The sequence below is a fragment of the Pyrgilauda ruficollis genome, unplaced genomic scaffold, assembly GCF_017590135.1.
Source record: "Pyrgilauda ruficollis isolate IOZ18807 unplaced genomic scaffold, ASM1759013v1 scaffold76, whole genome shotgun sequence".
Classification (NCBI taxonomy): Eukaryota; Metazoa; Chordata; class Aves; order Passeriformes; family Passeridae; genus Pyrgilauda; species Pyrgilauda ruficollis.
The window spans coordinates 2,288,728-2,306,510 of NW_024529488.1; the positions used below are offsets into that span (position 1 = coordinate 2,288,728).

General features: G+C 38.6%; 1 protein-coding gene across 3 annotated transcripts in view; it reads right to left on the bottom strand.

The window, feature by feature from the left end:
- Window positions 1-3,563: 3,563 nt before the first annotated feature.
- TDRD7 (tudor domain containing 7) overlaps window positions 3,564-17,783 on the bottom strand; it is a 45,617-nt gene continuing 31,397 nt past the window's right edge. For all 3 annotated transcript variants that reach the window (XM_041486416.1, XM_041486415.1, XM_041486417.1), the window contains exons 7-17: window positions 16,313-16,893; window positions 13,868-14,054; window positions 12,207-12,318; window positions 11,184-11,386; window positions 10,907-11,041; window positions 9,477-9,560; window positions 9,181-9,315; window positions 8,758-8,868; window positions 6,842-7,332; window positions 6,355-6,515; window positions 3,564-4,183 (exon numbers count right to left, since the gene is read on the bottom strand). In XM_041486416.1, the coding sequence (XP_041342350.1) occupies window positions 3,963-4,183; window positions 6,355-6,515; window positions 6,842-7,332; window positions 8,758-8,868; window positions 9,181-9,315; window positions 9,477-9,560; window positions 10,907-11,041; window positions 11,184-11,386; window positions 12,207-12,318; window positions 13,868-14,054; window positions 16,313-16,893 (2,421 nt within the window). In that variant the 3' untranslated portion in view covers window positions 3,564-3,962. The remainder of the gene's footprint in view (window positions 4,184-6,354; window positions 6,516-6,841; window positions 7,333-8,757; window positions 8,869-9,180; window positions 9,316-9,476; window positions 9,561-10,906; window positions 11,042-11,183; window positions 11,387-12,206; window positions 12,319-13,867; window positions 14,055-16,312; window positions 16,894-17,783) is intronic.

Genomic DNA, 17,783 nt, shown 5'->3' on the forward strand with positions numbered 1-17,783 from the left:
GTGTCTTGGTCCCCTTAGAATGCACTCAGCCTGTCTCCATCAGGCCAGACATGGACCCAGCTTCTCAGCACATTTGTTTTCAGTGCATCGGTGGAAGTGGTAGTCTTAGCGGTTTGCCGGGACACACTGCGGTAAGGAATGCTGCAGGTAATGTACACTGTAGCACCTTTCACAAGACACCAAGTTTCACTAACCCAGCTACACCAGGGCTCTCAAGGAAGTGGCTGGCATGCTTGAAGCATGTCCACTCAGGCCACGAGTTCCTCTTGCCCTAGCCAAGCTCTAATTTCACAGAGCACCACAATTCTCCTGTTTAAGAATTCCAGTCCAACTTGAAAACATCAGCAAAGAACAAAAGAACAGAAATGGGAGCTTTCAGGCTTTATGAAAGTTTAAAGTGATGTTTTTTTCATAGCATGATTTTTCTTCACTTTTCTCATCTAACACAGACAGCACATGAGAATGCAGGCTCTCGAAGTAGTCAAGTGCACAACTGTGAGGACAAAGGATGAGTGTGGTGACAACACAGAGACAAAAGATCTTTGCAATAAAAGTCTTCCCAAATGGGGAAAGAGTAGTTCAGGACTGGAAACCCTAGGGATAGGAATTCATCTTGAGATGGCAAAGAGGGTTCTCATGTTTCTCTGACAAGACACGAGTTCCTCAACATGAGCTGGAGTGAACACACTGGGAGATGAAAACAGGTAAACTTAAACTTTAAAATACAGCTGAGATTGAATAAACAGAAAAGAGGAGGTTTGCAAGTGCTTGCTGTTCACAGCAAGCCTTGGATAAGTAAGAGATCTGCTTTGTTTGTTTTAGTTATTACAGCATCTGTTTTCTCTAGCTAATGAAGGATCATTTTTCATTTTTAAAAATTTACAATGATCCACAAAACATGTTTAACAAAGCTGCATTCCCCATTTCTGGTTGTAAAGTTATCCTGGGTGGGGTCCCAAGACTTAGACATTCAAATCCACATTCCAAGGGATGATCAAATACGTCCTACGTGGTTTTGGCATTTATAGTGAAACTGGAGTTCCAGTGAATTCCCTGGCTGTGCCCCTTTCTTCCTGCAACTAAAGCTTTCACATGCCTTGTTTTATCTACATATAAAAATAGTTATCAGTGAAAACTTCAGAAAGTGTTCTCCTCCTTAGCCTTTTTCCATCCAGACAAACTGCAAATCCTACTATTTAAACCAGTCTCCGTAGACATCGTTGTTGCTTTCATCTGGATTCTCTGTGATTAATCGACATTTTTCCTGGAGGACAGTGCCCAGAACTGCATGGAGGGTTCCAGTGAAGCCTTTCTAATAGCTGTCAGAGTGGAAAGTAACTCCACCACCTGTCTGATTCAGACACGGGCTGTGGATGCAGCCCTAGTGAAGTGCCTTGCATTCATGAAAACAGAAAAACCATTCACAACCACCCGCAACACTGACTGCTGAAAAGCTGAAGAACCATGCAGCATTCTGTGTGCATTAACAACTTCCACAGAGCAGGCATGTTGCCTGGGGGACAGCAGACTAACTAATTATTATGCTATTTCACGGCTTGGAAACTTCAGCAAGCTCGAAGTGTTCAATACTGTGTACGCCCAACATGCTCTGCATGTTTTTCAAAGCAGAGCACGAAATGTGTCAAAGAGCACTAGCAGGTCAACTAGCAAATGTCTGACAGGATCTTACATGGGGTAAGAGAGCAACACTACAAGCAGGTGTAAAATTATTGTTCTGCACAAGGAGAGAGCAGTACCTGTAGTGTAATTGACTAGTAGTGGAGCTGCTGAAGGCAGGGCTGGTACTGTATCCTGGGAATAAAGATGGAGAGACACATCAGTGCAGCCCCTCTGGATACAGCATATGAATGGAACGCAGCGTGTCAGTAACTTTGGGTTGGATGTACACTCCATGCACGCACAAAACCCACGTGAATAGCAGTGCCCGGGGGTTTGCTGATCAGTTAGACTGCAGTCTGCTTTACCAACACACAAAGCAGCTTCTGTGAACTCCAGCACTGAGCTGCACAAATGCATGGGACTCTAGGATTGTGCTCTTGCTTCTGACCCGGGCTTTTTAGCCACCAACAACCAAGGAGAGGGTGAGGCATATTTCAGAAGGGGCACACAAGTTTGGAAACCATCTTGAGTCTCTTGAACATCTGCCTGGGTCTGTCCTCTGATACTACAAGTGAAGAGTCACAAACTCTGCCTCATCAGTGCAGAGGTGCAAGTAAACTTCTGACAAAAAACAGATCCTCAAACCTTAAAGGATGCCAACACAGCCCAGGTATTTCTCATGAAACTTTAAAGTTCCAGCAAAATGCTCTATTGCCATGAAAATGGCTTGTAGCCATTAGCCTGCACAATTGTGCACAGAAAATCTCTCTTCAGGAGCTCAGAGGAGTGCTTGTCATTCTACTGCCCTACATCATTGAAATTTTCTGACTCAGAACCCATCCTATACAGAGGGAAATTTGCACTGACATTTATCTTACAGTAGTTCACCACCACATGACTTCCTTCACTTGCATTTTTCACCTTCTCTGCCATGGCAGCTGAAGAAGTTGATTAATATGAAAAACTAATTTTATCTTCATTGTTAATACTACCTCTCTCTCAAGTACACTTAAAAGTCTCAGCCTCAGCACACTTAAATAAGGGGAGGACCACGTTAAGTAGCAATTTGCATTAGAGTAGCAGTTTGCTGCTACATATAGCAGTTTGCTGCTCATCATAAGGGCTCTGCTATACCCAGTGTACATCCACAGAGAGAGACATGCACCAGACTTCCAAGAGGACTCCCTGCTGCTTAGCCCAGACCTTCTCCAGACCACCATCAAAATTTGACTAAGGGAGTGCAAATATACATACTGAAACAGCTTGTTTGCTCAGGCTATTTGTATGCATTTTCTCGTTCCCACCCTACTATTACACATGCATGACTTGTTTCCCTTTCTGTCCAGTCTCCTGTACTCCTGCAAACAGCATTATAGCAGAATTCCTTAGCTTGGCTTGTGTACTACCAGAAATACTACCTTGCCATGCACAGCAGAAAAAAATCCCATTGCTGCCATTCATTGTGTAAAGCTTTAATATTGTGTTTAACAATCTCAAGGGACTATTGCAAGCAAATTTAAATTGAGACAGCGGACTATGAAATGCAATTATGTCTACACCTCCTCTAAATATTTCTAAGACCAAAAATAAAGTAGGTTCCAAAGATGGCTGAAAATGCTGTGTTCAAAGGACTTTAAGCACCCATCTGCATGCTTATAGGACACTGCTTTCTCCTGTCTCTACGGAGCAGAAGTCCTCTGAAGATTCTCAGCAGCATACCTGGAAACAAGCTATCAAAAAACGAGGGAAAGGAATGCTATGAATTTCGCAGCTGGTCAGAGGGATGGGGTGAGGAGGGGAGCAGAGAATTCAGTAAAGTGGTATCACTGCTAAAGAACAGCAAACAGAGTAAGTACACAAAGTGCACAGCTGTCTGTGAATGCTCCACCCCACAAATGCAGTATGCCAAACAAAGCACTATTCAAAGCTTACCAAGTTAACGAAAAGGGAAAAACACAACAATAATGCATGTCTCTGACAACAAATTCAGAAATAAAAAACACTTGTTAAAGGAAGGACTACCCTGTAATGACTCTGAGTAGTAGCTATGAGATAAAAATCCCTCCAAAATTAGGGAATGATCACAAGAACAAAATTGAACATTGTTTTATTGATAAATAACTTTTAAAATAATTTAACTCAAATGTTCTAGCATTACAATGGTAAACAACGTGAAAATTTTCAGAAAGTCAACTGAAGTCAACAGAATCCAAACTTGTTAAACAAACACAGATTTCTCAATTTTATCCCCATTATGTCTTCAAGGCCATGTAGTAGTTATATTTCTCTTCAAAGCCTGTTACTCACTTCATTGCTAAGCTGCTACATTGCAGAAGTGATGATTAATCACCCTTTGAAAATTCCACAAGACTTTGAGACACAAAATCATGAATCCATGTATCAATATGTGGAAGAGATGTGTCCACAAGAAAAGTCACTATTTTTCGATCCCAAGAGTTAGTGCTGTCATTAACTGCCTGTATCTGTGCCACAAAAGGTTTCTTCTCTACAAGATTCCGAAACACTATTGATGCCTCTTCTGACCACTGCTGGTTTTTCACTCCTAGGAAAAATGTAAAGCAAAACAGAAGGTCATTTATAGACTAGAAAAATCTAAGTTTAAATGAAGTGATGTGAGTTTAAATACTTAAGAAAACAGATTTTAAAGTCCTAATGCATGCAACTTAAATCTAGAAAAGAAACACAAGCTCACTCATCTCCCACACAAACAAGCTTAATTATTACATGGACTAGGACATTTATTTTTTCTTGAAGTCTAAGGATAATGATGTGTTTGCAGAAGTGAAAGGCAAATGCAGTGATTCACTGAGCAATTCAGAGAATATTAGCTGCCTTGCATGACCAGGACTTGTCAGGAACCATGACAAAAAGGAAACTAAAGAACCTCTCAAAACAAACTTCCTTTATCTTCAGCCTGAGGGTGCTGACATTATTTGTCCCATTGGCCTTGCTTTAGATTTTCTTCATCTCAAAGCAGCATCAGTTACTAAAACACCTGCCAAACCTTCAAGTCCCAAACAAGACATACAGAGGACAAAAACAAAGAGAAATTATGCCTGAATATCTCACAACTGCTCTTACTTTTTTCAGAGTGGTATCCCACAAAGTCAAGTCTGCTGGAACCTAAATAGGTTTTTGAATATGGGTGCAATCCACCTAGAAGTAAGTGGCTCCTGCAGACTTGGGATTCAGTTTCCCAGACCACTGCTGGTGTATGGGACACAGGGGACCCTGTGCATCCCTGGCATCTAGACACAGGGGCTCAAATATTATGGTGGAATACCCAAAAGCCACTTGATGGATAATAGAAGCAGAACAGCAAAATGACAATACTTTGCTTTTACTATTAGCAGCAGCTTGCCACTGACAGGAGAACACAGGAGCACAGCTGCCTGCAGATTCCAAAAGGAATTAAAAGTCAATAGTTAATCAACACTTAAGAAAGAGTAATTAATGCTAGGAAAGCATTGTGCAAATGGGAAAGCAAATGGGATTTTACGAGGAAACAGATCAGTGACTAAGAGGCATGAGACACAAAAACAGACACAAAAAATTGGAAGAATAGCAGGACAATAGTTACTGATCTTCCAGGCTCGGCTGGCCTGCTTTGACAATATGAGGCATTTCAGAGGCAATTTAGCTAGCTGCTTGGGAGACCCAGTGAAGCAGGAAAAGTGGATGGCTTGCAGGCTTGCCGAGCTGGATCCTCCAGAAGACAGACACAGCTAGAAATCAGCCACATTACAGCACTGCACGCCGAGGACCCCCGCCTGTTGGCAGCACATCCATCACACATCAATAGTTTAAAAACAATCCCCAAGGTCACACTGAGGCTATGCAAGAAAGCAAACCCACAGAAGGCACATGGCACTAACTCTGTCACCTGTCACTTCCAACAAGCATATTCTGTGACTGAAATCTAGAGCAGTGCTGACCAAACAGCATCAGAAAGCAGCAGCTGACTAAGATGAGACGTATACACCCGAACACAACACAGAAAAGAAGGAAAAATTTTGAAATTAAAGAAAAGACAGCAAGGAGAGATTAAGTTTTATTTCTGAAATTCTCTCTGAAGCATGCACACTCTATGTGTCATATTCTCATGGAAATTATCTTATGTAAGCTTATTGAAAGCTCCATCCCCTCAAGGAGTTTTGTTTGAGAAAACCAATATATTTCAGGCAACTCTGGATTCCAAATATGCACTGGAGAACCGTAAATTACAACAGGGTCAAGATATATACAAAAAAATCCTCTAGAAATTCAACATCTAGGTTCCTAAGTTTATGTAAACTGTGACAACTGCAACATTAGGTTCTTACCCACAGACACATCATAAGACACACTTTCATACTTGGTAATTGGTTATGTTAAAGGATCCAAAAAACATTAAGTTTTTATTTCCCTGCGTCTTTTGCATAGTAGATATCACACACATTAAATGATAAATTTTATAACCATGAAAAGCAGCTGCTGGGAAAGTTTAAAGAGTCTTCATTCTCAAAGACAGTATCTCAAAGTGCTGCATTAAATTAAACAAAAATAATTACACAGAATCATCACACCTATGCCAAGAATAAAACAGGACATAAACATGTAGAAAAAAACCAATTACATGACCTTTGACTTTTTTCCATTCTACATTTCTGTTCATCTCATACGCCCACTGATGTAAGACTTTAACAAAAACAATTGCAAATGCTTGATACCTACCTGCAAGCTGAGCTGTGATAGCTTGGAAAGGTAGTCTTCTGAACGTATCCAGGAGTGGCTGTACTTTCCCCACGCTGACAAACTCATGTTTGCCATAGTCCAGCTCATAGACTGACAAAAACCCATTTCTAAGAATCCCTTTTATTATGACTCTGTACCACCTAAAAGGGGGGAGAACAAGAACAGACCATTTGAATTAATATTCACACACTGCCAAAGCACCAGAGAAACAATGCACAACCAAAAGATCTTAATCAATATGTCTCAGGCTTCCCAAATCTAGACTTAGCTGAATAAAAGTCAACTATCCCAGCTATAATCTGGAAGCATGAAGAGACCGCAATCTCATTTACTCCCTTAATCTCTCAGACATCATTGGACATCTGCTACGTTGTTAACAATGCGGACTAAGCAAAGCTAGGCTTGCCTAGCTTAGCAGAGTTAAGCTTGCTTTCAAAGATTTTAAGTAATTTAGGTATGTACTTACTCATCTCCAATTTTAGCTGCATACAGCTTATTTTTTTCAATGGTCACAGGTTTTTCTTCTGCCCTGCTGTAGTACAAGATCATTTCTTCCATTAGGGTGTACAGATTGTTTAGCTCATTCCAAGGCTGGACAACAAAATGACCAGGATGGCAGGCCACCGAGACGTAGATATCCATGAGGTCACCAGGCTTTGGCAAGGGTAGAGGAGGCGGCAGCTCAGTGGTGGACACTGCACTGCTAGGTTCTCTGCCTGAATCAAGGAAACTCTTCTCCAGCTTCCCACTAGGTAACTGCAGAGCTGGAACAGCATCACCTACAGCTTTTGTGAAGGTAGTCCCACTGGGTGCCACACTCAAGAAAACATCTTTCTGATGCTTCCACAAGTCTGCATTTTTGATCTGTCTATTGATGCTACGATCCATGTCTGGGAAATTCTCTGGAGCAAACAAGTAAATGTGTGCAATTCCTTTTGAAGCATCCTGTTTAATCACCTTGGAACACAAAGTACCGTTTAACAACAAGTTAGTAACTATTAAGGGCACATCTGATTTTGTACAGAAGGCTAAAGCAGCAACAGTTCATTGCATTTATGCACAGAAACATTTTCAGTGTTCTCCCAAAGATATTCAAGAAATTGTGGGTAATAAGCTGTTTACAGCAGATAAAAAGATAAAAAGCACCTGCAGCAATTTCATTAACTTAAAGCAAACACAAAACTTGAATTTTATTACATCCAACAGGTTCAATCACAGTACTGCATGTAGAATTCGTGTTTTCAGAAGAATAGTAGCCAGTGTCCACACAGATCTAAACAACTCATTAAATAGTATCACCTAATCCTTTAAACTATCTTGCAGTCATTATGGGAAATGAGGCCTGCTAAATTAGATGAAAAAAAAAAGAAAAATCTTCCAGGTTTCCCTCACATGTAATTTTCAATCACTGACATAAAAATATTTCCTATTTACCATCAGATATGCTAATATTATTAATAGTAAAGCACTTAAATTTTAATTTGACAAAGTATGCAACATTGTTTTAAAGATGTTTCTGTTGATGCTGCTAGCCAGGAAAAAAACTTTCTGCTATTAAAGCATGCATCTGTTCTCTATTATTTAATACAGTAAAAATTAGCACCAACTTCAAACTCTTTTGGAAGAGGATGTCTAGAAAAGCCAGGTGCAACAGGGGTAAATCTCAGAGTAGAGGTCTAGACTAAAGCAAGCAAGAAGGTTATGGAAAGCTATAAGCACTTTTTCAAAGTGTCTGACAGTAGCTGGAATCGAAAGGTTAAGAAGAAATTATCTTTGTTTACTCTGTGGTTATACTAGATTAACTTTAGAAGGGTATTTTCAGTTAGTTAAACTGGCTAGGATACATTGCAAATGGAAACAATTTTACCTCAAAGATAAGAGAAATTCTAACTATATAAAGCATATACTAAAATAAAGCCAATTAGAAAAAGGAAACAAAAAATAAAGCTGCCTTCAAAGACCAGAAGGAGAAAAAGCTTTACTCACAAGAGGCATTAAAGTAATTCAAGATTAACTCAGAAGTTGAGTATTTTTGTGTGCTGAAATATGACAACTGTGTTTCTTTCTTATCAGTGGCAAAATAACTCTAGTTGTGTATTTGGACTTGGACAGCAAAATGCGAACAACTGCTGTGAAAATTGCTAAATTCACAGCATAGGGGGAAAGAAAATATTCTAACAGGCCTAAGCAAGTAAGTTTTATAACAAATTTGCCAAGAAAAGAACATTGTACAGAATTCATGTCCTTCAGCTGGTTACAAACTTCTACACTTCTGTAACAAAGAACAATTTGATGAGTTGTTAAGCTTTTGAAGTCGTTCTTCAGATGCTCTTTCCACATGCCTATGTGAGTTCAGGTTTCACAGGCACTTTGACTACTTACCTTCATGCTAAATTCAGGACAATTTATTACAGCATCTCTCAGCCACAGTACAGCATCTGGAGTCCACATGCCAGTGTTAGGAGGCAGATCTGCCAGACAGCACTTCAAAGCCTAAGAACAGAATTAAGTACACAAGGTGTAATTTAGTAATATGAAAGCCGGTACAATTCAGAGAATAATGCTGACAGAGTCAGTCATGTATGACAAACAGAAAGAGCAAAACGCAAATCCAGTACCATGACACATACACAACATCCCCCAACTCACAGGACTACATTGCAATTTATTTCAGGCAAAGATGCACAATAAAATGTTGAATGCTGTGAAACAAAACAGAATTTCAGTACATAAACCTTGAACTAGCAGCACTATAAACACTCCCAAAGAGATCGAATACAGGTTAACTTTAACATGTCTTTATACCTGAGGAGGTATTGCAATTACTTCTTTCAGGAATTGTGGTGGGATTTCTTTGAGCTCTGATACTTTTACAGTTGCAACTGTTCCACTATCCATAAATTGCACATCAAGTGCCCGTCTAGTGTGAATAATTTTTATCTGAAAGAAGAAAGCAAGGGCATAATTTTGAGGTTAAAACCCAACAGTGACACACACATTATAAAATATTTCATGGAAACTAAACATTCAGAGTGAGCTGAACAGAAAGAAGAGACATTTCTATGCGGGCAAATTCTAGCTGCTTTTTGAATACTTCTTACCTCTACACGTGCCAATTTTCCTTTGGAAGGAAACAAGCAGATTTTGCCACAGAAAGGTAGCAATACATTGAACTCAGATGTTTGCTGCAAATATAAAAACAGGAGTCAAAAAGCACAGAGCTATTACTATCTGGCATTCAACTAACCATTTCAAAAGCAACACATGGCATAAACAGTACCGAGAAACAAAAGCTCAGTTTCAAATAAAAAGTATCTTTCCGGTTTTAGAAACACTTCTTATCACACACATTGCTTTGAGCTTCCCCAGTTGGTATCCTTTTCATCCCAAACTCTGTATTTTACAGGGAAATGGGGACAACATGAAGTGACAGGGGTAAAAAGCCACATTTGGAAATAGACTAGGAAATCACCAACAATTACTTGACTTGCAAAGCGAGAGCAGTTAAGAGCTATGATAGACAAGTGAAGAAGCTCCTAGGTTATATTCTAGAACATACAATTTCTTGAGACATATAACAAACCAAATTTACTGCTAACTCAAATGAAAGTCTCATGGGGTGACAGGCACCATGATAATCCTAAATAACATAACAAGACAACGGCTACACTACAAGAAGTAGGGAAACTCCACTTGACGAACAATCAACACCTCACTAGGTCTAAATTCTTGGGCAAAATGAGTTAAAACCCTCCAGATAAGCTGCAAAACTTGATATTAAAAGAATCTGAAGAACAATCTCTTTCTTCAATAGCAGCAAGAAAATAACAAGCACTCTCTCTCCCAAGAATACCAACTCTTGAAACACCTATATGGCTGCCTTCCTTAGTGTCTCTGTGTTGCTAAACTTTAGCAACTTTAACAAAATATTTATACACTTTCTTTCAATGTTTAGCTTGCTTGAAACCGAATCCTGATAAATGAAATGCGTTCAGTACAAAATATTACCAGATGGTCCCAACAACAGGTCTAAAGCTCAACTTCTACACCTAAAACACATTGACAGTGAAGTTTCACAAGCAGCAGTTCTAACAGGACCTCCAAGGATCTGCATTGCATGATTCGATTTCGTCACGCTCAGCTGAACTACAAAATTGATTATCTTAATTCTTACAAATTAGATTCTCTTAAGATTTCTTCTCTTTGGCCTAAATTCCCTTGAATCTAGTAAGGATTGTTGCATGTATCTGTAAATGGCTGGTGGAACACCAGACTTCTCCACCACATGCCTATTTTAAAGCAACTTAAGACTTTTCAAAATGTCTCCTATACATCACTTTGATGTTGAAAAGCATCAAAAGACACTTTTCACACTGAAAGGTGCACCCCAAAAAACCCCAAACTAGAAAGAGAACTTTTAGCCTTTTTGAATGGCTACCACAGAAACTTGAACTTACCTGCAAGGAAAATTATTGGTACTCTCTGGAGGAATGCTGCATGACTTCACCACTTCCCTCACAGTGGAACTTACCTTGTGGAGAAAATAGTCTTCTAGTTTCTGCAATACTTCGGAAAGTCTAGACAAGCCTTTGGATGGCACTTGACAATACAGGCTCCCATCAGAGGAAACACTGGTTACTCTGACATTGGTATATAGTGCATCTACCTGCAACAGTAAGAGTGCGACAAGAAAGGCAAAAAAAAAACCCCACAAAATGTATCAAATCTCTCACTACTGTTTTTTGTCCATCTAAGACCTCAACAGTCCATGATTTTTAATAATTAAGGAGGAAACAGGACAATGGTACCTGTAAGTGCAGTTCAAGGGACTTGTCATACAATGCCTTCAGACAAATAGCATTGATGTTGATATCATCTTCTCCAGAAGTGTCATAGAGAACAAGAAGAGGAGTATCACTCTTTTCCAGTATTTCCACAGCAAATATCTTGAAGCATGTCTGTGATTCCACAGCCTTTACTAGGACAGGATCATCACAGAAGGCTTCCAGTCCTGTAAGACACACCGTACCTTTTTGTGTACAGAAGTTTACTGCACCCATACTACTTGCAATGTGCTTAATTTCTACCTTTTTATCAAAGAAAGCCATCTTGGGGACAGGGCAGAAGAGAAAAGACCCTCTTCAGAAAGAGTTGAGGCAAATGTGTAGAAAAAAATGAAAAGCATCCAAGTACTAAAAAATCAACCAACTGAAAATGAGACAAGCTCATTCACAGCAATTTCAGCAATATTCAAAATTCAATATTCAAATTCACAGCAATATTTAAAATTCAGTATTTTTAAAAAGTTAAAAAGGGCTACTAGTTTTAGAAAGGTAAATAAATGTACCTTTCTAATAGCACTGGATCACTTCAGAATAATTAAATAGGCTCATGTTTAGAAATATTGCCTAACTTGGCCACAACAGATGTACCTCATTTACGGAAAAAAATATTGTGCTAGTGTACATTGCTTGATGCAACATGCTTCCTTTACTTTAAATGTTTCCTTTTATTTCTTTAGGTTCACATATATTAAAAAGACAAAGACATCCATGTTAAGTGCAGAAACAATTAAGCTCTATTACAGAGGTACAGAACAAAATAATCTTCTAATATCAAGGACTGTCTGTAAAACTCTTCTTGACATCCTTTCTTCCTTCCTTTTCCTTCTTTCCACGCATACCCATGTCTGCTTAGACTAGCTGAGCTGAACAAAATCTATCAAACACACACAGAGCTGCTACAAAAAAGGATCAGAACTCACAGAGGCTTCAATACATAAGCTGTGCCAACAGTAAGCATGTGTGCGGTCAGCAATGGCTTTCTCTTACCTGCCAGTTTACATTTTGCAGCTTGAAAAGGAAGTGATCTGAACTGTTTCTGTAGTCTGCGCACACTGCTGCTTTCAACAAACTCAGTGAAGCCATGATCAACATAGTATACCTGAGAATAGAAAAGGGAATTAAAAGCACAAGATCATGAGTATAATTGTAAGTATGTTTTCTTGAGTCTAGGGAGAATGTATTCGGTTGCCACATTCTCTATACACCCACAGACAAACTATTTTTTGACAATTTAGTATCATTAATTTCATGTTTTCAGGGAAAGCCTCCTTCTCGAAATCTCTATAAAACCATCCTCTCCAACTGTTCTACAGAATCTCAGCTTTAAACATGAACTGTGCTACAAGGATTCAGCATATATTATCTCAAACTATGTGAAGAAAGGTAATAAAGTCACAATTTTTATTTACAAAGTTCTGAAAGTGTTGAAAAGTCAAACACCACTTAGGTGCCATTTTAAGTTTTGCCTATTGTATTTACAACATTAAGAGAATAATTTTGACTTAAGCTTGTCTTTACTTTGACATAAATACCACAGTCAATGCAGGAAATTAGAAAGGAAACTACTACTGGCAGCAAATAGCTGGAGTTAAAGCTACAGAAAGAAGGCTTTGATGGGACTTCCAACAACTTTTTTCCGAAACTCTATCTTGCAAAATATCTGCACAGCAAATATTAAAAAGGAGGTCTGAACACTGTGCCAGAGGATAATAGCAAAAGCTGCCATAAAGCAGCAGCCTTCTTTGGGCTGATAGCTCTGACTAGGGAGAAATTAGAAGCAAGCATGCTACTAATTTTCTTGCCACTTCTCTAAACCCAGCAAGACCTCTCTTCCACAAGACCAAGTTTTGACTCCCAACTCCAATTCACAGCTGAAGGGTATCATACTAACTTTCAGAAAAAACTCCATTCTAATACATGTGTTATTTCAGTATTTATAAAATGGTTCAACTTTAAAAGTATGTTAAGCAGGGCTAGGGAAAGAAACAAAAACATTAAGGATGTATCATTAATACTAACTAGACAAGAAATAACTGAGCAGTTTTAAACCTTTTTTATCCTTCTAATATATGTTCTAACTTCACTGCACATGGCAAGAAGAGTCTGTTCAGCACAGGAAAATTTTAACAGAGGAGTTAAATAATGTCAGTGGGGTTTAACTAAATACATACAACTCCCAAAACACCAGATTTGCCTGGAAGGGAAAGTATACTCTTTTTTTTTTCCTTTCTTTCTTTTTTTTTTTTTTTTTTTGCATGTTAGAGATACTTCAGTACAATACTTCAGACAAGATCTAGGAGCAAATGAATGTTGTCTTTCCCTTTCTCTCCCTGTGTTCCCCTCAAACCATTCCTCCTACCAAAGGCACATTTTCAGTACCGAAGTGGTACAGGGCCCAGCTCCTTTTAAAACCAAAACCAAAACTCCCAAACTCAAACTATTCACAGAGAAAAACCAGAAAGACCATTTAATTTTGTCAGTCATATAACTTCTACAAGGTCTTAATTTCTCATATACCTGAAAACAGAAGCACTTTAGGGCAAGAAAAAAAAGAATACTAGTGCAGCATATTAAAGAATTGACTGTGTATCTAAAAAATAAGCTTGTCTCAATTCTTTATCCAAATGCCAGAAGAGGTAATTGCTTACCTTTATTCTGTTGTCCTCTAGAGAAATAATCCGTGCACGCAGCCAGGCATCTTCTTCAGCATGTACTGCAACAAGCTGCCCAACACGCAGAGACTGAGCTGGTGACACTGTACTGTTCTGACTGTAGCATGCTTTCATTTCATCTTCCATTTGTTCCTGGGCAGTAGAATACTCTTTGCCCACATACCTACAATATTTTACAAAAAAAAAAAAAAAACAACAAAACAAACCACAAACAAAAAAAAAACCACACAACAAGAGTTGGGATGCAACTTCAAAAAAACTGAAGAAAAACATAAGAACACTTACATGCACATATGAATAAATTATATACATTTGCTAAAACATTCATGTCCAAACTCTTCTCTTTTTAGGACAAAAAAGTTACTTTGTCACTAACAAACACCATCTCAATCTGGTTTTCACTATGGCTGATCTAAACCAAAGCATCAAAAGTATCTTTAAAAATTAGCTGTTAAACCAAGTGCTGTTTTCTCTTGTACAACTGTTGTATCTTGGTATTTGGCTGCTGACCTAATGGCTCATATTAATGCTGTTTGTGTGTTACACAGGTCTTCTTAAATCAAGTATATAAACCTTCCAGAAAATCCACAAGGGAAGTTCTGAATGCTTCAGAAACAAGTTAGATAAGAGCAGACAAAAGGAAAATTTATCCCCCCCACAAATCTATATTACTAGCTACTGTTTCAGCTTGTTCATAGAGATCAAGATACTACTCAATTCTGCCATATAGTTTAGATTATATGCCCAGAGACAGTGCAGATACTGTAATACAACATGGTATCATAACTCTGTTATAAAGATTATGCTAAATCTGACCACATTCCAGGGAACTCTGATTTTCCTAGAAACAGCCTTTTTTTTCTGTGCAAGCATTCATCTACTTCATAATGGAGATAAAGTGAGGTGGCAGTCATGTATGCTTGACTCAAAAGTTTCTTGAACATTTGTTTCATAAAGATACCTAACAGAGTAACTCAACAGAAAGCAGAAGAATCTTTCAGAATTTCCTGCTTCACTCCTTATTTTATTCTCCATTTCTTGTGAGAATTCAACTGCAGTACCTAGTGTATCATCTCTGCCTTCAAACACTGTGTTGTGAAAGTCTAGCAAATATCTAAGAGTGTTTCTATCATCTCACTTTTTTTCTGACTACATTACAATTCTTTGAGAATTGATCCATGTCTCAAAACAGAAACAGCATCAAAACCAGCACCTTTCAGCATTGCCTTCATTTTTACCTCAAGTGAAAGGTTTCAGACAAAAAAACTTAGCCACATCCCAAGAAAGTAAAGAGATATTGCTCCATCCCTGAGACTGAGTTAGGAATCTTGATTTTATTGGTCCTGCAACAATCAACATCAACCAACAGCAGCTACATAGTTCTTGTGTAGGTCAGCAGAAGGAGGCTGGTAGGACACATAAGAAAAGAACAGCCTATGCACTGTTTCCTCCCTATATGTCTACATGAACATTTTCCTGTCATGGCAAAAAACCCTAATCCCTTCAGGGCTAGTTTCATCATACCAGGATGACCCTGCCCATGAAGTACACGGATAACCCTGAGTAGAAATTTTTGTAACTAGGACCACGAAACCACTAATTATCATCATGTACCTATAAGAGCTGACAAAGTGAGAAACTTCAATACTGTCCAAGAAACATGGTTCAAAATTTGGGAATGGCTGCTTTGTAGAGAAATTTTAACATAACCACCCTCAGCTCAACATCATATGGTATTTTAATCCATGGTACTCAAAGTATTCATCCAAAATACTTAGTGGAAACATCCTTAACAGACTAGAAAGCTAAAAACCATTACTCCACATGGACAGTAAGTTAAAAATGATGCCAGAACTAAAAGGTCCACAGGAATGTTTTGCAGAGTTGAGTCACATGTGCATAGCAGGTTGGAAGTAACAGATGTAATATAACAATCCACCTCTTACACTGTCCCCTTAGACCAGGCTGATTAGGAACCAAATCAAGAAACACTAGCAGTTTTTTGCTGGATGAATGCTCATCTTTCCATAAGCGGAATCTGAGTGCACTCAAGTCATGCCTAGTTAGTGTAAGTTATAGAAGCAAAAAGTATTTTAATAAGCACAATAGTAATATCTGAATACTGTTTTGTGTTGTAGTGGGATTATTTTACAAAGTCGTCCAATGGCAAGTCAAATCTGCCTTGATTCTCAGACAAGCTAAAGCTAATGATAAAAGTGACTGGTTCAGGACAGAAGAAGTTTCAGAAAATTTCTATTTAAACACACAAACAAAAGGATTTTTAATTTTCATTGGCAAAATAAGTAAATAATAAAGTCCTGATACCTCCCGTTCATCTAATTTTTTCTGGCAGCCTGCACAGTATGAAAGTGTAGATTCATAAATAAAGCAAAAAAGGTAGATTCCAAAATACAAACTTGCCTAATAAGGACCTCATTAGTGTTTTTCAACTCTAACACCATGATGGACACAGATCCTTCTGACGGAATAATTAGAGAAGGAACAGTTATGTTTTCCAGGTACTGGTCCTTGAATTCTTCATACTGCTGTTCAGCTGTGGCCTTCACATCATCATGCCTCTTGACTTTCTCAGTGACATTCAGATTTTCATCAATGCATCTCTGGGGTTTAGCATAGAGGATCGCCTTTCTGGGGACTTCAGATACATAGTCCACAACACATACATCTGATAGCAACTCCAGATTATTTAGAATGTCTTCTGGAAATTTTACTTGGTAAGTGTCTTGGTACACTTTGGGAAGTGCATGAGCCCAAAGACCATTGGAATACTTCAGCAAGATGCCAACAACTTTTGCCTTGAAGTCGCTACTGAGTGATGCAGGTGTGGTCTCCACATTTGGCTTTAACAAAGGGTCTGCTTTTGGTGAAGTAACATTCTGAGATGCCTTTTCTTGCTCAGCATCGCTTTTTGCTGCTGGTGATATTTTCTTAGCAGGATAAAGAAATCCGTCAATTGGATCACCTCTGTGTATTTTCTCTACCTTGGAAAACAAAAGAGAGTCAATAATCAGTTGCATCTCTAACACTAAATCATTTTGCCAATTACAATTTTATGATATGCATTTTATACAGACTGTGAAGAGAACAACCACAGGGAGCTAAGCTTGAGGCAGTTACTACAGGTTAGCATTTCCTGTAATGCTTCCTCTGTTTTGAAGGGTTCCAAACACATATGAGTACATCAGTAATAGGCAAATATCTAATCTATGCAATACAACTGGGACTTGCTTCCAAAGAAGAACAGTCTCTCTTTCCTCCTAGCAGGACCAGAAGATGGTGACACCCTTCACAAATTTACATCTTTTGCATGTTAACCTCCCCAGTCTTCCCCACAGGCAAGCAGATCATAAACAAAAGTTTTTCTTTCAGTTTTCTGAGGGAAAGGAGATTTGATTCTATACTTCAGAAACAAGAGGACACTTGCCAGGCAGTGCTGTCAGGAAGGCTATCTGTTGTCATACTCAGGGAATTAGTTTTCTTTACAACAGTTCTGATATCAAGGAAGAAAATTCTGGTTCGTAATAAATTTCGTAATAAAATTGATTAGACCTTTTAAATCATGCCCCCAGCTTCCTTCAGAAGCAGATATTTTGACAGTCCCTACAAATCCACCCTTTGCTATAAGCATACCACATAGTCTGCAGTCACAACATTCAAAGTACTGTTTGAGAACTGTAGACACAAACTCACAATAAAATTCTGCTTCCTAAAGCTCTGCAGTTTCAACCTATATTGATCTAACCATAGCTTAGCAGGAACCCATGTAAAATGGAGATAACAAAAGGTCTTAATATCTTCACATTGGTCTCGAAGAAAAAGAAAGTTACTAAGGTTTACGTAGCTCCACTTTGAAATTCCTTTGTCAGAGGAA